General features: G+C 45.1%; 1 protein-coding gene across 2 annotated transcripts in view; it reads left to right on the top strand.

The window, feature by feature from the left end:
* The window catches only part of THSD4 (thrombospondin type 1 domain containing 4), a 1,878,668-nt gene that overhangs the window by 529,806 nt on the left and 1,326,116 nt on the right, over positions 1-22,746 (top strand). For both annotated transcript variants that reach the window (XM_069222360.1, XM_069222359.1), the window contains exon 5: positions 15,300-15,726. In XM_069222360.1, the coding sequence (XP_069078461.1) occupies positions 15,300-15,726 (427 nt within the window). The remainder of the gene's footprint in view (positions 1-15,299; positions 15,727-22,746) is intronic.

Here is a 22,746-nt window from a genome sequence, read left to right as displayed (position 1 = left end):
AATGGAAACATAGGAAGATATGGGGCAAATGGTGGAACTCTCATGGGCTAGATGTGGGTGGCGAATACGTTTTGAATATGCTTTATTTCTTACTATAGCACAACTTGGTGGGCTGTGGTCATTTGTGTTTGTCAATGCACTCAATAAAACAATAACATTTGTTTATAAAAAAAATATATACATGTCTATAAAGGACAGTGTATACATTTACTATACTGTATAGGTAATATGGAGGTATTGGAAAGGAAAAAGTATGCATCTATTTAAGGAATGTTTCTTACAAAAATAAGTGTGAGTGATTTCAGCCATGTATGTCCCGGCTGATTTGCTATATTAGCTCATACTTGACTATTGTTCCTCTGATATCTGAACAAATTGTGCAGGGTTGAGTTTTATTAAATTATACTGTCAAAGAAGAAAGCAAAGCCTTTTTGTCTAGCTTGCATTACAAGAATAGACATACGTCAATTATGTTTGTTTCTTCTGCCAACGCGTTTCATGGTAAAGGACGTCATGCTGTGGTCAGTGGTGTCAGTGCAATACAGGCCAAGAAAACAAACTGCTGCTGACCAGACATGACATTTTTAGAAATAGGCAAATTGCAATAGAACCATGAATCAGTAAAATATTGTTCAACATGTCATGCCACAGTCTGTGGTGTGCAGCTTGGTCTGTGTGCTGAAAGGGGGGAAGTTGTTTCTTGACGCTAGTCTTGTGCTTTTTTGGCATACCTAGGTTGATAGATGCACACCATCCTTTGAGCAATTGAGCACTGATCTATCCAATGTCAGGCATGTTCCCTTTTGATTTGTGCTTGTCTCTGCCATTTTTATTTTGTGTTTTGCTTCTTTTTGGCTTTTCTATGATGTGATTTACATCCTGGGCTTTTGTTGTTTTTTGTGGGTGGATGTGTTGTACATTCATTTAATTGTATTTAATTTGCAAACATTCATGTCAAAATTATTCAGGTGCATTCTGTTCCAACTTTATTTTCTACGGTGCAGTAATCTTTTTCTTTGTTGATTGTGATAATAAAAATGTATTGATAATTGAGGGATATGATCTCTGCTTGCATTTGGGAAATTACCAACTACTCACCTACTTGTTCAATTTATAAACCATATTTCATAAATGCCATCAGTTCTGAATTTAGGATGTCTGTTGATTCGTCAGTGGGCATTAGGTAGCTAGCTTCCTTCCCAATCAAACATTCAATGTGTACGATGAGAATATGCAACAAGCAATCATATTTAGTTGTGCAGCCTGTATGAAGGTCGATTCTTTTTTTTCTGAGTCATGTTAAGGGAAATCCAATGGTGCAGTGTGGGATAGTTTGCCAGAAGGCAAACAGGATGTGCTGCCAAAGTGGGAAGCTTTGCCCATGGGAACCTTTTTTTCATTGGTTAAGGAGTGGCCAGGAGTCACCCCCACCCACTGGCTAGTGAAACCAACAAAACTGGCAACTCACCAACAGCTCTTCAAAGCACTCTCTTGACCGGTGGAAGAAAAAGAGTGGATGGGATCTGCTGTCTGAGACCTGCGTGGAGACCTGAAGGACTGGACCTGCTTCTACTTATACCCAGGACTAAGAAGCAGACTCAGAGACTTAGCTTGTTGACCTGCTGTTTGGCTACAGGGACACAACAAGTTGCAAGGGGCCCTTTTCCTGAAGAGCCCAACTGAACTGGACAGGACCATGCTGCTTGCCTCTGCTGGAGTGAGTCGTGACCCTTAATTGCTGTCTCTGAGGTCCTGGGATCATTAACAGTGAACAAGGGAAGCTCCTCCGGAAACCCTGAAAAAGTTGGGACTTAGAAAGGCTCCGGGCTTCCATGACCTCTGAAGCATGAATGGGACCTATGTGCAAAAGTATCTGACTTCAGTGCAACGTCATAGGATACATCTTTGTTACACCTGGCATCCTTGGGGTAGTTTTCTCCTAACTTTTTGCCTTCAACCCTACTGGTTTGCTGACTTCATATTTTGCTGGCTTTAGGACTCTGCAGCCTTTACCACCACTAACCAGTGCTGACATGCTTGTGCTCTCTCCTCAAAACATGGTAGAACTGGAATACACCCAACTGGCTTATTTAATTTGCTTGCAGGACCCTAGTGAATTGCTGTTACCTGTGCCCAGAGCCTGTAAATGAAATGCTACTAGTGGGCCTGCAGCATTGATTGTGCCACGCACTAAAGTAGTAATTTAAATGTCTCAGATCTGCCAGTGCAGCCTGTGTGCAGTTTTTAAAACCTTTTTTCCAGGCCAAACCTTCCTTTTTAATGCACATAAGTCACCCCTCTGGTAGGCCCTGGACAGACCAGGGGGCAGGGTGCAGTGTATTGGAAAAGTTGGACATGTCTTTTTAAACTTTACTCCTAAATTCGTTTTTCACTACTGAAAGGCCTACCTCCCCCATACGATAACAGTGGAATTACCTTCTTACCTTTAATAAGTGATAATTTCCAAATGGAAGCAGGTAAACAGTTTCTGTTTGGTGTCTTTGGAATTGCAATGAAAGATCCTGTCTCATAGTGGTCGGACTTTATACCACAATTCTGAAAATGTCACTTTTAGAAAGTTAGCATTTACCTGCCATTTAGTGCCTGCAGCCTGTCTGTGAGTCACATGACTGGGTGTAGCTGACAGTTGGGCTTTGTGTATTCTTCATAGACAGCCGCACATTATAGAGAGCTCAGTTGTGCCTGGATGGGAAATCACAGGCTGGATGGGTGGGCAGTGCTGGGGATAGCCCTTCTGTAAGACCCACCCTCAACACCAGACTTTGCACTACAAGCTCTCATTGACGGGATTGTCGACAACGAAGCAGAACCTCATATCTCAGCTTTGCAGTTCCTTGGAACTGACAAATTGGCTCTGCTGCACAACACATCCTTGGCACAGAGTCTCGCAACAATGAGCAACCAGGATTCAAGGTACTCTTGTTCAACATTCCTAACTCAGTCCCTGTAGCTGCTCACAGAAGAGGGAATTGGTGAGGCACTATCGGACATGTCCCAGGGAAAAACACTGGGCTCTGATGGGTTCCTGGTCTAATACTATCGGAAATTCAGAACACTTTTGCCCTCATACCTTCTGCCACTGTGCAGTGAGGCAGTGGAGGTGGGGGCCTTCACCTTGCAGCTGGACAGAGCCATAATTAAAGTGCTCCCTAAGCCAGGCAAGCCCTTGGACGGTTGTTTCCCATACAGGCCTATTTCCCTTATTAATTCAGAAGTCAAAGTGTTTGCCAAGGTCTTGAACAATTGGCTGTGCCACACTTTGCCCTATTTGATACTTCCAGATCAATGCAGCTTTTTGCCGGCCCACAGCACCAGGCATGGCACCTGGAAGGTCCAGGTGGTCCTTGCACTAACTCCTCACCTTTGGTGCCCTTTGTCCCTACTCCTTGTGGACTTTGAGAAGGCCTTTGACCCGGTCTGCTGGTCCTTCCTGAGTGCTGTGCTGGAACGTGAGGGGTTTGGGGTTAACTTTTGTACCCTGGTTAGCCTTCTGTATACATGCCCAACCCCACAAGTCCAGGTAAATGGGACCCTTTTTCTCTCCTTCCTTATCTGTAAAGGACCCCAACAAGACTGCCCCTTCTCTCCCCTCCTCTTCACCCTTGCAATTGAGCCCCTCGCAGGACTCAGGTGGCGCGATGTCCATATACAGGGATGGTGGCTCTGAGGAACACATTACGTTTTATGTGGATGTGCCTTTTAGCGAATCTACATGCTTCGGCCCATGATGCCTAGAATTACTTGAAATTTACAAGAAAGCCTCTGGTCTCTGGGCAAATAAATCAAAATTTCTGTTAGTTGCACTAACAGGTGATTTAAGTGACTTCTCTTTGGGTCCACTTTGACGGTGGGTTAGGTTTGGCTAACCTATACTGCTTTTACTTGGCCTCGCAGTTGGTGACTGTGATAAATTATTGGTTTAGTGGGGGATCAGTTGATTCAGCCTACTGTGTCGAGCTACCTTGGCTTAGCCTTGACAGAAACATGGCCATGGCCAGCTGTTTGCGGGCCCAGTTTCTCAGTCTTTTCCAGAAATCACCCAGGTGGTATTACGGTACTGGAGAACGGCCCTCTGACTTGTGGGCTAGGATCGTAGACTGACTTTCATCTGGAAATGATTGCACCACACTGCAGGGCTAGAGGTTTTTGCAAAGTGGGACACAATAGGTATCACTAACCTCTGGGACATTTGGATGGGTTCCTATATAGAGACATTTGAAGAACTGCAAAGGCAGCATCAATTGTCCCATACCCAGTTAAAAAAAACCTGCAATTGTGGCATGCTGTCTCAGTGAATATTGCCCCTGACACACAGGTCCCTGATTGCAGCCCTCTGTAGGCTAAATTGTTGATGGGGAAGTTATTCAGGGATGCCATTCGTCATATTTACCGGTCCTTAGTCATTAACGCCCTGGATCACTTCCTCAGTTTGAGACAGAAATGGGCGACTTGGATGGAGGGGTGTGACAATGCTGAGTGGTGTGAAGTCAAGTTGTTCCCCCCGGGAGTTAGCTTTCTATTCATGGCTTAGGCTGATCCAACCTAACTATTTACACATTACCTACATGAGCCCCCCACGGCTTCATCGAGCTGGCAGCTGTCCATCGCAATCGGCCTGAACTTGTGACTTTGTCCCGGTCCAGCGTTACCAGATATGCATAGTTGGTGATTGTGCTTTTTAGCACTATTCTCTCTCTGCTTATCTCCGGTTCCACTGATTGGATTTTTTGTCCTTTTGGGCTGTTTTATTTATTAAAGAATAATCTATTTTTCTAAATCTGGTGAAACCAAACTGCCAATGTACCACTCCGTCCGCCAGGGTGGTAACGGCCGCTGGGCTGGAGACTTTGGTCTCCAGCCAGGCAGCCGTCATAATCCCACCCTCGGGATAATGACCACGCCTTCCGCCATGGTTTTCGTGTAAATCGTACCACCATGAAAACCATGGCGGTAGGCACTATCAGTGCCAGGGAATACCTTCCCTGACACTGATAGGGGTCTCCACCCCTCCCCCTCCCCAGGTTCCTTCCCCACCCTCACCCATCACCTCCTGCACATTTACACACCCACACACGCACACATACACAATCATACACACATGCATACCCACATCCACCCACGCATGCACACATACATACACACACACCACAACACACACCAACATACATTGTCGCACACACGCATTCACAACATACACATACTGTACACTCACATTCAGTCATTCATGCATGCATTCAACGTGACACACACTCGCATGCACGCATACAAAAACAAATACCCCCCCACACACAAACAACCCCACACACACACACACCACCCCCTCTCCTGTCGGGTAACCCAACTTACCTGCTCGCAGGGGGTCCTCCGGCAGGAGACGGGGCGCAGCGCTGCTGCCAGCAGCAGCGTCCGCCAGCAAAACACCGCCAGGCTGTATCATGGCTCATGATACGGTCGGTGGTGTTTTACTGGCGTGGCGCTGCTGCTGGCAGCAGCGCCACCTTACCGCCATCCGCTGTCATGACCATCAACGGTATTCTGCCAGCCTTCTGGCAGAATTCCGTCTACGGTCATAATGTGGGTGGGCGGCTGGTAGCCATGACAACAGTATGTTGACGACGGTATGTTGACGGCCGTTGCCGTCGCGGTAGGCGTCAGTTACCGCCAAAGTTGTAAGGAGGGCCATAATCTGTTACAATGACTCACCTGCTTGGTGTATTTGACCAGCGCTCCAATGCAGTCGGCCTGAAAACACACCTATATCCTGGTGACTACTGATTGGCTGTTTACAATTTCTTAACAATTTTTTTAAATACAAATTCATATCTCTTGTTCCTCTTATTTCATTTTTACTATTTGGTGTCATTTTACTCAATACTCTATGCTCTGTTTCCAAAGTGGCTATGTCTTGATTTTCTAACTGGTTTTTTGCTGCTAACTACTTTACACATTTTCCTAAGTTTAGCTTGCCGTAGCTACCAGAGGGTTGATCCCTTAAATCTTTAATAAATGTATATCTCTGCTTTCCCTTGATTATTTGAAGCCATGTTACTAGTTTTTCTCTGTTTTCAAAGTTGATAAATCTTTAAAAAATATATCTCTGGTTACCCTTATTGGATTTTTTACTACTTGATGCTACTCATTTTTCTCTGTTTCCAAACTAAATATGTTTTGACTTTTTAACTGTGTTGTTACTGCTAAATATTTGACACATTTTTCTAAGTTAAGCTTGTCCGCTGTGTGCTTTATCTACCGGGGGTTGAGCCCAGGGGTACGTTATTGAAATTGTGTTTTCCTTAACAGTTTTGTGGCCTTATTCCTTATGGTGGACTTTCATGCACCCCAATTACTAATCCACTTTATTGCGCATAGGTTATGGTATTTGACTCCTATTTTCCAATAGTCAAAAAACTCTCCCTAGAGCCTCATAAAGAGTGAGTGGCAGCATTTCTATAGCACCCATCACCCTAAAAGGGTCTCTTTGCACAATAAATTAATGGATGCAGCTGAAACCGGTGTCTGGTGCCCCATACAAATATGTGACTGCATTTATATATGATCCACTATCCTGAAAGAATCTCTTGGCAACACTGGTCTTAGGATATTGAGTTATGGTAGAAACAAGCTAGCTGTCTCTTCTTGCAGCACAATGATGCTGCTGGTGTAACAATGCATACAGCTACCACTCCCACAGTCGCAACATCATCTGCTCTAGGCTTCTGTTCATAAAGTTCATAGCAAGTTCCTGCAAATCTCTTGCACAGATGTCACATGTGGCACATCGCACCTTAGTCCTCAAAACTCAAGCCCTAGCTTGATATGTCTCACTTAGATGGTAGCTACAATGTATCAGTCCATTCTAGGCTCCTTTCAAGACTCAAGCCCCAGCTCCATGTGTCTTACCTAGATGGTAGCTACAATGTTACAGTCCTTTCTAGGCTCCTTCGCATGTGGTCTAGTGATGGGATGGAAGTGCTGTGGCCTGGCATAGGGCCACTTCTGTAAGAGTCGGTGGTCAAGAAGGAAGGCAGAAGCCTCCCAATATTAAATAATCCTCCTCTGCAGGCAGGTCCAGTGATTGAAGTGAGGTAAGCAGCTCCTGAGCTACTTGGGTTTGGTGGTGCAGACAAGGAGTTGCAAGCAACAACCCTGAAGTCGACCAGGCCTCCCCTCCGGAAGATGGTGGGATCTCTATGAGATTACTTGGTTCCTTGGGTGATGGCCTTGATAAGTCACTTGAGCGGGGACCCTGAATTGATGCCAATGGGCCACGTGCTCAAAGATGCCCCTGGGCAATAGACTACAACACAAAGGCAAATGCCCCTCGGTAAACTGTGGTGTTCCCCCAGCGTAGTTGTTCTCAATGATCCTTCAGCCTTAACACCTCGCTCACAGGCTCTCTTCCTTCTCACAGAGCACACTGGTGTTGGCAGGCAGGCAGGTGCTCCAGACTAAGGGCAAGTGTTCTTGCATCCTGGGCAGTGTCCCCCTGCCCAGCTAGAAAAGCAGCAGGCCTTGATACCTGGTCCTGCTTGCAGTAGCTCAAGTCTTGGTGATCTTGTCTCAGCTTTAAACAGCAAGTGGGTTTTCAGCTTCTTCACACAATATGGTTTAGTGCCTGGACCATTGAAATTCGTGGTGTGTATTTTGGGCTGTTTGAGGTGCCTACTCCTTTGTTCCATTCTTTGTCCAGGAGTCTATCTGCCCCACCAGGTATGTGGCACCAGAGCTAACGGACCCACAACCCAAATCATGGATGCAGCAAAGGGTTTCACATGGGTGTTTTCCACCAGAGACATATGTCTCTCAAAGGTTCAACGGTTCAAAGGATTAAGCCTCCCATCTTTTATGGTTGGATGTTTGTGTTATGTGTATCTTAGAAGTCCTACCATTTACCATAAACACTGTGCTCTGACCTCCCTGCCCAGCACCCTTCCTGAATCATAATATGCCTTTGATGTGCACAGGAGAAGCATTGCTCCCCTCCCAGTGTTGCTCCCCTCTGAGCTCCAGGAATGTCAGCAATCCACATCTCCCATATGGGTCTGCAGTCCACATCTCCATCTCAGAATTTTCTAGGCCCGGGCTTAACCAAAATAGAACCCATGGGGCTCCATGTTATGTACTGTCACAGACACACATACATGTAGTCTTAAGCAGTCATGATTATAAGCATGCTTCACAATGCTACATTCCTCTCATGTCAGCCAAGACAGTTGCAAATACGGTGTAACTTTAACTGAGTGGGCTGTTATTGTCCACTCCTATGAAACTGGATATAGCCCGACCATTGTACTGTTCACCAAATAGGCACATTGCCACCACCACACTTGTATTTAGAAACTCTTATTGATGGCGGTAACCCAACCCATTATGAGGGAAGCGCTTTGGTACCCCTGATGGTCTATGCTGAACATATGTATGATCTGCATGTGACAAATTTTATAACCAAGTTTCCAAATGCACATGCAGCTGAAGCACTCTTAACCAAGATGCGCGTCCATTACCAGGCAGGAGACTTTTTCACCCCAACAGGCGACACAGACCATAAATGGTAGCCAAACAGACAGAAGAGGACTAACCCAAAGACCATTTTTGAATGTATAAGTATGTTGTCTTTTGTATTACAAGTGCCTGGCAGACAACTACCCCTACCAGGCCCTCCTAAGAAGCTCTAACAAGGAGGATCATAGTGCAAATTTTCCAGCACCTTGGTTTAGAAAGGAAGTAACCCAAATCATTGCTTACTATAGTAATCAATGACATTATTTCTAACAAAATGCCTGGCTATGGGCATTAATATTGTGTATTATCAATTCACTCTTAACGACATATGAGTTTCACAATGAATAGGTCAATTGTTGTTTTTGCATTTTTCCTTATTATCAACTTAGACATATAGGGGGTCATTACAACCCTGGCGGAAGGCGGAGAACCGGCGGTAAGACCGCCAACAGGCTGACGGTCTTTCCCCAGCGTATTATGACCATGGCGGTTACTGCCATGGTCATCCTCCGGTTCTCCGTTCCGCCCGCCGGGCTGGAGACCTAGGTCTCCAGCCCGGCATCCGTCACTATACCGCCGGCGGTATTTTGACCCGGCTTACCGCCGCGGTTTTCCAGCGGTCTGAACCGCCATGAAAACCATGGCGGTAAGCACTATCAGTGCCAGGGAATTCCTTCCCTGGCACTGATAGGAGTCTCCCCCACCCCCCACCCCCACCTTGACTCCCTCCCCTACCCCCCCACCACCCCTGCCACCCCCCAAAGGTGGCAGGGCCCCCCTCCCCACCCGACCCCCAACATCACTTCACCTTATACCCACAGGACATGCACGCAGGCACCACCTACATACTTACATGCTTACACGCACACACACCGACATACATGCCTACATCCACACACACAGTCATACACGCACACCCACATTCAAACATACACGCACACATCCATCCATACAGACATACCCACAGACATACACGCACTCACACACCCCCTCTACTTGCACACACGCACACCCCATGCACCCACACAACACATCCCCACCCCCTCCTCTCATGGACGATCGACTTACCTGGTCCGACGATCCTCCGGGAGGGGACGGGAGCCATGGGGGCAGCTCCGCCGACACCACACTGCCAACAGAACACCGCCACGGTGGAGCACAGGACGTGATTCGCTGGGCGGTGTTCTGTTGGCGTGGCGGTGGAGGTGGAGCAACCTCCACTTCCCCGCCTCCCGCCAGTATAGCTGTTGGCGGCTCTCCGTCGGAACAAGGACGGCGGGCTGCCAACGGTCATAATACGCCGAGCGGAAGACCGCCACCACTGGCAGTCTTCAGCACAGCGGTACCTCGGCGGTCTTGCGAAAAGACCGCCGAGGTCGTAATGACCCCCATAATGTTTGGCATAGTTTCTCGTAATTAACTAATCAGCCTATTACCCTTTGTCATTGGCCCATCATCATAACCAACTAAGGCTTACTGTATGGAGCATACTAGGTAACTATTAAGTACACAGCCATAAAATTAGAAATATGTACAAAAATAAAGCTGTTTGAACAATATACAACTCCTCCTAAGCATGCCTAATAAGGATTCTCAAAGTGTAAAGCTTCTACTCCCAGACCTTTGTTGGATTTGAAACCAATACCAGACACCTTGCCTTCTACAGTAATATGTGAAGATCCAAGTAATGCAATACCTGTCTATAGACTTTACCACATTGTAATAACTGTTCATTCTTATTGGCCTACTGGCTCTAACATATGATGTTCATAATAAATAAGTCAAACCTAATACATTTGCAATGAATGTTCATAATAAAAAGGTCAGGTGTAAAGCCTTGATCAATAGCTTGACAACATAATCAACTGAGTCCTGCTGTAGTTAGCATAATATTTCCACCATGCAAAAAGTGCAGTACGAGCACTCTTTTTCAGAGGGAGCACACAACTTTTGCCCAATCAAAATATGTGCATATGGTAATCAACATTTGAATTGTTTTTCTCTCTAGTATATCATGTACAAAATTACAGTGGGAAAAACAATAAAGGACCCTTCCTAAACTGGCAGAACAAGAAGTTTCAAGGTGCAAATCATCTACCTCGAGAGTTTGCCACTGATGCACCACCAAAACCCTTCCCTACAATGGTAATCTGTCAGATTCCATGTGACAAAATACCTGTCTACCAGCTTCGACATGGTGTCATGTTTTTAACCAAAAATAAGTCAGACTTGCCGCCTTAGTTGTAACGTCTTAATAAACTGATTAGTCTCTTAGAACTAACTGAGTCCTACTGTGTTAAGCACAAGACTTCCCACATCGCAAAAAGTGCAATACAAGCACTCTTTTTTCAGCGGGAGCACACATCTTTCTCCCAAACAAAATCTGTACTGAAGCCAGTCAACATTTGAATGGAGCCAACGCCCTTATTGCAGTAATTCTTCGCAAAGCTCCTTTTTGTTGATCACACAATGTCTGGGCACAGCTACACTGTCAAGCAAGATCTAAAAAAAAATAGAGTGCAGTGGTACTTAGTAGAAAATGAGGAAATGAGCAGTAGTGGAGATGAGCTAAATGGATGCTTTATGCAAAGCAGATAATCTCCATACAACACAGTCACATAGATAGGCTCTGAGTGACATTGGAAAACCTTTGACATTTGTCCTTCTGTGACAGCAGCTTTAAGGTTTCTCTAAAAATGCTAAGTCCTTCGATGTTCAAAGTTATACTTGCACAGTTCTCGATTCTCCAGTCCTCTGGCAGCAATTCTAAACTATTCAATGGAAAACACATATGTCGCTCTTGAGGCCAAATGGTAAATTAATTCTGATTGTTTGGCAGTTCAGAGCAGATAAAACTCACACTGTTTTAAGTAAAATTAGCCTCCCTATACAGTATTTATTTGTGTGCTTGGGCAGTACTCATGCAAGTTTAATGAGTTCCATACTCTGCCGCCACACGTTTGGATGTGTTTTGTACTAAATGCACATTCATTGCCAGGAACGTGTTTTGGCGGATGGACGTGTTCATGGTAACCTTGCACCTAATTTTCATAGAAAAAAGAAAGTGTCACCCATCCACCATTTCATTGGTGGTTGTAATTTTTACAACTCCATATGTTTCTTGAATCAATGCAATCAGATGCTGGAGAGTACATAAAAGTAATTGATAGGATTTGGAGAAAATGATCAAACAGATGCCTGAAGAAGGCCTGTCTGGCAAGTTTCATTACGAAAGATTATCTAAGAGTCAGAGCTGGTGATGTATTCTTCACGATTGTAAAGGAAGACTTAGCAATGCTGGAAAGCACACTATAAGACCCATATTTCCATTAAATTACGTTTTCATTTTGAGACATGAACTCTTTTGTATGCTCTGGCTATTCTGTACATGTTGGTTATGGTTTTGCGGGATGATGACAGTCTGAGGTAATTGTATTGCACATAAACTGAGGTGGTTGTTAGTGTGATTGGTGTCCTATATCACTCCCATATGTCACAGCGGCGAATTGTATGAAAAAGCATCAACTCTTATGATTTTGAACATGTAATGGGTACCAAGGTGGCGATAAACTATGTGAAATTAAATGTAGTACTGCCACTCTCCCTTGTCCTTCTTCGACCTGTCTTGTTTAAGCAGTTGGGTGTCTTCTGATGAAATATCTGATTAAATATTTCAGAATACTAATTTAGTCGTGTGGAGGTTTGCCTGTAACTTGAAGAGGTTTAAATCCTGGCCCACTCGCTCAACCTCAACCATTCACTCAATCAGCCTCCAGAGGTCAAAAGGATGAGTTCATTAATATGGTTCACAGCAATATGCGGGATGGACAGGGCTTTTAGAATTAAGTGATAAAGGTCTAAATTAGCAACCTTTATTACTTTGTCTAAAATAGAAGAAAATCTTGAATTATAACTTTCATTTTATCATCTATCAATATATCACTCATAAAATTCCTACTAGAGCTCAAACTAATGAACAAACATGGCTATAATTGTGGAGCGCACTGAACAGACTAAGGACCTGATTTAGATCTTGGCGGATGGAATACTCTGTCACAAACGTGACAGATATCCCATCCACGGTATTACCATCTCCATAGGATATAATGGGATCGTAATATTATGGACAGGATAGATGACAAGGACAGTCCATCCCAATGCAGCATGAACAGAAAAGTATCTTTGACCTATATATTCCTGTTTGGAAGTCAAGACTGAGTCTGATCACTGTATTCACCTATGGGGGGATGTTATTCGAGTTTCTGGTTGCATAGCTTATGATGCCTTGTATTTTCATTTGATTCACTGTGCTCCGTTTGTTTTTCTGTCTGGTGATGTAAAAGCTTCATATGGAAAGTAGTTTGTGCAGGTAAGAGAACATGCTGTGTTTTTTCTGCTTTGCTGATGGCACAACACATCTTATCTCACTATATTGTTACATTTTGAATCCAGGGTTAGCCAGGAGTGCCGCAATCAACTCCATGTATAGAATTAAAGTAATTGGAAAGGGAACACTAGTACACCACTAGCTGATGCCTGATTCTGTAACAAGCACCTTCACTTACCAATATTGATTTCCTTTGTGAGACAACCAATTGAGGGGAATCCTTATCGATATCTGATAATAAATGTAATGATGTCCCACTTTTCTTGCCCTTTTAAAGCTTTTATTGTTCTATTTTCAGTGCTCAATAAGGAAAGAACTGATGTAATTTATGATGTTTTCTTTATAGCTTCCTTTCCTCCACTCAGCTAGTTTCAGAGCAACTAGATCCCTTTGTTGCTGTATTACAAAAAGGATTAAAGACTGTATTAATATATGAGCCTGTAGTTCTAGGAAGCGAGTTAGCATTAGCCTGTCAGCAGCTTCCGCTGCCAGTGCTTTATCCCTAAATGACGTGTGAAAACTCCTCGCATAACAAAGACAATGGTTTTGGCCTTTAGGCAGGAAGACCTAGGTGTGAGGTTTGTGACTCCTTTCAGAACCAGGAGGATGGTACAGGAACTTAATTAGCTTAAAAGGGATCAGGGTGAGGCCTGTCATTTATAGTTAATTGTAAAAGGAGAACTGGGGAAGAGAGGTGTTTTGTTTTCAGGGGCAAATATTGTCAATTGGAAGGGAAAGCTTGTTCCAACTGCAGCTTAATGTAGCTTATTTTAATACACACCCATCAGCTACCTCCAAGGAAAGAAAGGTTCTACCATGTTGGTTTAATCAGAATAATGTGCAGTGGGATAGTCTGCACCTAGGTCAAACAGAATGTGCTGCAAATGTGGGAAGGGTTCCCTCTGGGAACTTTTTTCTCATTGGTTAGGAAATCATCAGGAGTCAGACTCACCCACTAGCTAGCGAATCCTATACATTTAGCAATCCATGCCCTGCTCATCAGAAAACCTTTTGGACTTGTGGAAGAACATAAGAGGACTATATTTGCTGCCTGCTTCCTGGGTAGAGACCTGAAAGGCTGGACCAGCTTCCACTTGTACCCAGGACTGAGAAGTATTTGTCGGCTGACCTCCTGTGAGGATACAGGATCACAACATGGTGTAAGAGACTGTTTCCTGATGTGACCAGTTAACCAGTTACAACTAGACATGTACTGGAGCCTCTGAGTGGCCCCTGTTCGAGTGAGTCCTGGTCCTTGACTGGTGTCAATGAGTGCTGTACTAGCCTTAGCAGAGACCAGGGAGACCTGTTCCAGAAAGTTTGAAAAGTTAGACCTTTGAAAATGTTGACTTCCACGGCCTCGGAAGCATCAGCTGATTCTAGCAGCAAACTTTTCCGATTTTGAGAGGACCTATCTGATACGACCATAGGCTTGCCCTGCTAAAAGATTTTGAGCTCCAAAAAAAATAAGTTAAGCCTGAAGGTATAAATCTATACTGGGCAAAGACACAACCTGTATATTTCTAATGAGAGGACTTCTGCAAATGTGAAACTTGAATTTTCCCATCTCTGATCTTTTCCTGCCAAAATAATGGTTTCAGCGTGACTTTTTCCATTGGTTTAGCAATTTCAGGAGGACTTCACTGAATATAACCTAAAGCCTTGGCTTGTCGGAGAGGTTTGTCTTCCATTTCAGATACTATGTCAGAAGGTAAATGACCCAACCTCAGCTTCTTTGCGGTTGACCTGAAATCGCGCCTACGTCCTTGTTGACCTCAAAAACATCCGATTGGCAATTTACTTCTCCTTTTTTGCTTTTTTCCCTAAAATGTTACAAAATCATGTCTTTGGATAGTAGGGGGATATAATAACTTTTGTGCCATTTTTCTAATAAAAATCTTTTCAAATTCTCAAAATTGGCTGTAGTATTTTTACTATGTGATGTTTTAATTGTTATGGTTCTGCTAAATGCAATACACAGTTTCCCTAATTTAAGCACGTCTGCTCTGTGCCATAGCTACCGGAGGAGAGACCATGTTATGTTATTGAACTAGCGGATTGGACCTAACAAGATTTTTGAGTTACTACTTTTAAAGGACTCATATCTTCCTCAACTAATAACTCACTTTCTAAAAAATAACCAAATGTGTCTCTTTGCCAAATGTCAAGAATATGGATCTTGCAAGAAAAAAAATCATTCATCTGAACCAACTAAATAAAAATGTAAAGCCCCTATAAAGTCAACATTACTTAGTACTGTTTTTTTCAAGAAAGACTAGTTTATATTTTCCTTTTATATACATGTATTACAGTGAACACTAGAGTTGCTATATATGAGCTTTTTCTATAATTTACACGTGGAATGATTGTGTTATTTTCCTCTTATTAGAAACCGAACAAGAAGTTCCATTCTGCCGGGAAACCATGGATATGGAAAATTACCTTATATATTGCCATTGGAAACTGACACAGGGCAAGAGCCTCCAAAAAGAAGAAAACACCGCCAATCAGGACGACGTGGATATCACAGACACTCAAGTCTTGGCAACCCGTACAGGCCACATTCAATTCCATCAACTCATCGTGATCGTGACCCTCACCACAGAGCTCCTTCCTCAGGGTCGTCAGTTTACCAGCCATCTTTGTCCCCTTCCCAAGCATTACCTGCATCCCAAGGATTATTTCATGGCACTGACTCATCAACCCATCACTCCTCATCCCCTCAGCTGATCCCAGAAAAAACTCCTCCTCAACCTGGATCTACAGCAATTGTATGTGTTGGAGCCTACAGACAACACAAACTCTGCAACACAAACGTAAGTCTAATGTTATTATTGTTACATTATAAATAATGTGGGTTAGGGTTTATCTTCTTCAGTTCTACTGTAAATAAAATACAAAAACACTAGGACACTGTATGATCAAGTGGAAGGGTGCAGAGCAATGAAAGTTGGGAGAAGGGATGAAATTCCAGTGCTTTAGGGTGAGGGGCCTACAGTTTCAGCAAATGCATGCACAGGAGAAAGGCTAAGAATGAGACTATATGCAATCTGGTTTGAGGCCTGATTATTTGCAACAAAAGGGACAGGGGGACTATCTTATGGTGGATACTGTAAGCAGGAGGTTACACTGATGGAAGTATTGTTTGAAGAGTAGGTGTTTGAGCTTCTGTATGAATGTAAGAACAGTCAAGACGTCATAGAAATTTGGCAAAGCCACAAGGTTTTGCTTTTGGGACAAATTGCCTTTTCCAGTGCAATTTGGTGATCCTATATAGCATCAGCAAAAACAATTTCAAGCAATGGTGAGCAGCTTGGTCAGACGAGAAAAAGGAATAAAAAGGTGCTGGGGCACCACTGCCAGTAATGATGCTTGCATATACATGAATCGCCTCACATGGAGAGGTTTACGAAAATATGTGGGCACCACTTTTTTTATTTACTGATCTGAAATGGATCTGTAAAAATGTAAAAGAAGAAAATAAATACAAAGTAGCATAAAATAATTTTTGGTTTTATTTAAAGCAAAGGGGTTGGTAGAAATTTGCCACATTGTTTGGGTTTGCCAACGGACGAGGTGGCAACAGATGGTTGAGGAAGCTGGTTGGGTAAGTTAAGTAAAAGCACAGGCTGGTGTGGGGAAGAGGGAAGGCGCAGCACATAAGCAAGGGCATAACAAAGAGGGTGGGGCAGAAGCACATGAGGGAAAGCACACAAGGCTTGCTAGTGTGGTCGACAAACACATTTGTATTTGTATATGTAAAGCGCATTCCGGCCGTAGCATCGAAGCGCTGAGGAGAGTCAGTGAGTTACAGGGATGCGAAGCAGAGAGGGGAACCATCGCCAAGGGCGTCCGAGAGTCCCACGACTCCCTAAAGAGAGAACAGCCAGGTTTTCAATTTCTTTCTAAAGCAAAAATAAGACTCTGCCTGCCTAATGGCAAGAGGGCGTGCGTTCCAGAGTCTCGCTGTCCCCACCGAGAAGGCTTTGTTCCCCCATCTCACCGTATGGCAGCGCAGCACAGCAATGAGCTGACGAGTAGAGGATCTAAATGGCCGGGCGGACTGGTTGGGTTGCAAGGCCGACCTAATATAATCACAACCACCCTGATGATGGGCTTTGTAAGTTAAGCAGAGTGTTTTAAACTTAATACGTTTTTCCACAGGAAGCCAGTGGAGATGTCTAAGACTCCAGCTGGTGGATGAAGAGCGCAGCAGATAGGCAAGTGAGAGTGTTAAAAAATTGGGTCTCTAGTTCTAAGGCGATAGAACATGGACAATGGCCCACTACTGCAGGGGCACTTGCCAGTTATATGCCTTTCTGAACTCAGTTGGGCTTCTCTGTCTACACTCTCTGGGGCCACTGAACTGACCCATAGGGAACCCTCTTCCTCATCTGGGGACCCCGTCTGTGAAGCTCCTAACCTTAATTTACTCACAGATGCATCCCAGTAGCCAGACAGTGCCACCATGGCCAACAAAGTGATGTGGTCCATTCCACTACTTGGGTCTGACTTCTGCCCCCAACCCACGGAAAACTCTGTCCACAAGGACAGTACCCAATGGAGGCCACTGACAGCTGTCAGTGTCAAGAGCCAGGCCCCAGGCCATCCACTGTTAAGTGAATACCTTGAGTGGGGCCATTGGGTAAGCTTCTCCTCCAGTCTAGGGGCTGGCAGGGAGTTCCCTATGGGCTCCCGAGGTTTCTCTGACCTCTGAGGCATCTTAGAATGAGGGGCAGTAGCCCCAGGGGTCTTGTACCCCTTTTCCACTCTATCTCGGACCAGTTCAGGGGTGGTATCCTGACACTGGGCAATCTACCCAGGTTCTGTACCCCGAGGCTGAACAGGAGACAGGGGTGAGTCCTCCCTCTCCTTGCCCCTACATCTGGGCTCCTGTACCCTCCTCTGGGGAGTAGTACTGCCAGACAACTGAACTGTCAGTGCACGCTTAGGTATCACCCCTCTCAGTTCTCCTGCCATCAGGGGTAACTCATTTCCCAGAATGCAGTCAATGGGCATCTGAGGACTAGCTATGACCCTTCTCTGGGTCACCTCTCCCCCCCACTCCAGGGATACCAAAGCCATAGGGCGGAAGAAATCCCCTCCATGGGCTGGAATCACACTACTCACCTGCCGGTGTACTGCTCTGGGCAAACTAGTCTCTCCACCGTCATAGTGTGACTAGCCCCTGTGTCCCCCAGAGCAGTGACTAAGACCCCATTCACCCCCACCTCGTGGAAGTGACGACTCCCACTCTCAGGGATCACCAGCTTACCCTCTGAGTCTATCGCCCAACTGAGGGAGATTAGGGCATGGTCTATGACCTGCCCCGGGGGACCACTTCCCCCTAAGGCCACATTTGCCACACCTGTAGAGGTCCCACCAATGGGTGATTTCTTTGGACAGACAGAGTTCCCCGGCTGGTGTCCTAGCTGGGAGCACTCAAAGCAATGGGGTTGAGAATGCGGTGCCCTAGGCTACCGCCCACCAGAACCACCACCCTGTTTCTCAGATGGGGCATGGGAACCCTTCCCTCCCCCTTACTCTAGGACTTGTCTGGGTCACCTTTAACCTCCCCCTCACTCTGTTGGGTGAAATCGGAACCCCATGAGCCCTTAGTGCAACTTCATATGCAGCAAACCACTTTTCAATGTCATCTTCCACCACATAACTTGGCACCACATCTTTGGGTATACAAACCTTTTTGTGCCCAGCAGGTCCTGCATGTATGCTGCCACCATCACTGCTCGACTCAGACTGCCTAGACTTAAGGTCCAGCTCTTTTAGACTCGGTTCATGAGCCAGAAGTAGCTTCTTTTCAGCCAAGGCTCTCTCAGCTGCAGCATCAGTTCTCCTCTCCTCTACCTCTCTCTCTGCTCTTTTCTCCTATATTTTTAATCTCTCCTTCCTGCTATCCTCTGCGGTCAAGCCATGACTTGAGACACTGCTCCATGGTTTAGCAGGGGCATATATCCCGGGGTGTCATCCCCCACTGCTATTGGTGAATCCTCTGGGGAGCCATCCTCTAACGCCTCAACATCCTCTTGTGAACAGGCTTCAGCCCAGGTCCTCAGTGCTTTTTGGTACTCATCCTTCCTGGAGGCACCCCGGGTAGGTACTCCCATCCCCGTGCAGAACCCTTTCTGCTGGCTGACAGTGTATATCTCCAGCTTGGCTATGTCAAACTCCTCCTTAAGACCCAGCCAGAGACATAGTGTTGAGGATTAGAGTGAAAATGTCAAGCAGAAAGAAAACAAACTGATCTTTAACTCTGGGTAGGTAGTGTACACATAACTATTGTATGTCACTGCACAAACACAAGTCCAATCCTCTCCGCTAATCACCAATGTTACAAATGGTGTCTCTAGTTGGCAGAGGTATTCACCTTTGTCCAAATAGGGACCACAATCCTAGTAAAGGCAAGTCACACACAATCCAAGTTTTCCTGTGCCCTCTGGTAGCTTGGCACTGAACAGTCAGGCTTAACTTAGAAGACAATGTGTAAAGTATTTGTTCAATAAATCATGCAATAACACAGTGCAAACACCACAAAAATACACCACACAGGTTTAGAAAAATATAAGATATTTATCTAATTAAATTAAGGTCAAAACGATAAAGATTCGATAAGCACACGTTGAAATATCACTTTTGCAAAGTTAAGAAGAGTCTTAAGTCTTAAAAATCAACAGTTGTCTCTTGTGTGCACAAAGTACCTGGTTTGCGTCAAAATTACACATGTGGAGACCACAGAGGAGCAGATGCTGGAAAAAAGAAGGTGTGCATTGGATTTCCCGACATGGCACAGACGATGCATTGTTTCTTCCCATGATGCAAGGGCTTTGCGTAATTTTCCAACGTGCAGTCTCGGATGCTCACTGCAATGTGGGCTCTTTTGACAGCCAGGGACAATGCGTTGAAATCCTGGGTGTGTGGGATGAAGTCACAGGCCCTGCATCGATCCAGTGGGCGAAGCATCAGAGTTTCTGTTGCACAGCAGGCGCTATGTTGATTCTTCACTCAGGAAGTCGGGCTGCATCGTTCTGACTTGGTTGTGCGTCAATCCGGTATGGCTGTGCATCAAAGTTCTGGTCGCAACACAGGCGCTGTATCGATCTCCACTCGGGATGTCGGGCTGCGTCACTCTGGTTCAGCGATTCTGCGATTTTCTCGTCGCAGGGCAGGCTGTGCATCGTTTCCGGCAGGCTGTGCATCGATTTTTGTTGCACAAGGAGTTTCCTTGAAGAGATTAAGGGGGTTATTACAACTTTGGAGGAGGTGCTAATCCGTCCCAAAAGTGACGGTAAAGTGACGGATATACCACCAGCCGTATTACAAGTCCATTATATCCTATGGAACTCGTAATACGGCTGGTGGTATATCCGTCACATTTGGGACGGATTAACACCTCCTCCAAAGTTGTAATAACCCCCTAAGTCTTTTTGGCCGTGAGACTTCAGAAACAGGAGGCAAGCTCAATCCAAGCCCTTGGAGAGTACTTGTCAGCAAAGTCAGAGGCCAGCAAGGCAGCAGGGCAACAGCAAGGCAGCAATCCTTCACAGCAAAGCAGTTGAGGTGAGTCCTTTGGGCAGCCAGGGAGCTCCTCTTGACAGATAGCAGGATCTGGTCCAGAAGTGTCTGGTTTGGTGAGGTCAGGGACCAAGTTTATATACACCAAAATGCCTTTGAAGTGGGGCAGACTTCAAAGAGTGCCTTTTGAAGTGCACAAGGTCCCCTTTCAGTACAGGTCTGTCTGCCAGGGTCCCAGTAGGGTGTTTGGCAGTCCATTGTATGAGGCCAGGCCACTAGCCTTTGAAATGTAAGTGTCAGGCCCCTCCACCCTTCCAGCCCAGGAAGACCCATTCAGGATGCAGATGAGTGCAGGTGTGACTGAGTATTCTGTGTTTGTGGTTGTCTGGGTGAAATGCAAAAGGAAGCTGTCAACCAGCCCAGACATTGATTGGAGACAGGCTGTAAGGCACAGATGGATTTTAAGTGCAGAGAAATGCTCACTTTCTAAAAGTGGCATTTCTAAAACAGTAATATAAAGTCCAACCTCACCAATAAGCAGGATTTTCTATTACCATTCTGGCCATACTAAATATGACCTGTTTACCCCTTTCTAATCAGAATCTACCACTCAAACAGTTTATGAGGGTAGCCTTAGTGTTAGCCTATGAAAGGAGCTGGCCTCACAGCAGTAAAATGCATTTAGGAGTTTTACACTACCAGGACATATAGAACACATATGTTCATGTCCTGCCTTTTACTTACTTAGCACCCTGCCCTATGGGTTATGGGTTACCTAGGGCCTACCTTAGGGGTGACTTATATGTAGAAAAAGGGGAGTTTAATGCTTGGCAAGTACTTTTAAATGTCAAGTCGAACTGGCAGTGAAACTGCACACACAGGCCTTGCAATAGCAGGCCTGAGGCATGGTTAAGGGGCTACTTATGTGGGTTGCACAATCAGTGCTGCAGGCCCTCTAGTAGCATCTAATCTACAAGCCCTGGGCACATGTAGTGCACTTTACTTGGGACTTATAAGTACATTAAATAGGCCAATTGGGTATGAGCCAATGTCACCATTTTTTAAGGGAGAGAGCATATACATTTTAGCACTGCTTAGCAGTGGTAAAGTGTGCAGAGTCCTAAAACCATCAAAAAAAGTGTCAAATAGTAGAGGGAGGCAGGCAACAAGTTGAGGGTGACCATCCTAAGGCTGTCAGGTCTAACATTGGACTTTCAGAACAACTCTTTGGAATACTTCAGGACCTATTGAAGGCTCACAAGAAAGACAACACTGCTGCCCTGCTGCTGGAAGGACTGCCCTGCTGCAAGAAGGACTGCCCTGCTGCCTGAGTGAGGAAGACTGGACATGCTCTTTCACTCCAGAACTACCTGAGGGACTCCAAAGGCTAGCTGACTGGCCTCCTGTTCTGAGCTTTAGGGACATAGCAAGCTCCAGAGACCTGTCTTGTACCTGCCCAGCTGCCCAGACTCAACTTGACCTGCCTGTGCCCTGCCACTGGCCTCTGCTGGAGTGAGCCCTGATCACAAAAAGGTGCACTCCCCTGTCCTGGATCCATGACTGGCATCACTGTGTACTCCTCCTGGCCCAAATGTGTGTTCCATTACAACTGAAGCAATTTGATGCAGCGTGATGCAGGACGTCGCATTGTTGCACATTGTGGCACCTGATCTGAGACCTCATCAGAACTAATACAGTGTGGTGCATCTCGATGCAGGACCTCGCATTGCAACATCTCACAGCTCCTGATCAGTGGTCTTATCAGAAGTGGCTCAGCACAACTCAGCATTTCACAGCTCCTGGTAGGAACCCTCATCAGAGCTGACAAAACCTGACTCAGTGTGACACAGTAACTCACGTCTCAGTGGCCCAAACTCAGTCCTGTACCCAGCCCGTGCCCAATAGTGTTCAGATTGAATTTGTGGCTTTGTCCTAATCCAGCACAATCAGATAACTACATAGTGTGCTTTGCACTTTTGGGTGCTACTTTTACCTAAGACTTTGAAATTGCATAGCTCCAATAATACTGATTGCATTGTTGTCATTCTGGAATCATTATATTTAATAAAATGTACTATATTTTTCTAGATTGGTATGGAATGGCTCTTGTGCTACTGTTTGTGTGCTCCATAAATGCTTTACTCATTGTCAAGTTAAGCCTGACTGCCTTTGTGCCAAGCTACCAGAGGGTTAAGCACAGGTTAATTTATTGACTCTTGTGACTGTTGGTTGTACTGCTAATCTTTTTTTCTCCCAAATTGTCTTGTAACTTGTTTATATTTTTGGCATTCTGCTTTTGCTTTTTT

This window comes from Pleurodeles waltl, chromosome 3_1 (genome assembly GCF_031143425.1).
Source record: "Pleurodeles waltl isolate 20211129_DDA chromosome 3_1, aPleWal1.hap1.20221129, whole genome shotgun sequence".
Classification (NCBI taxonomy): domain Eukaryota; kingdom Metazoa; phylum Chordata; class Amphibia; order Caudata; family Salamandridae; genus Pleurodeles; species Pleurodeles waltl.
The sequence above is the reverse complement of the archived record's forward strand: the minus strand, read 5'-3'. Positions and strand labels throughout refer to the sequence as shown.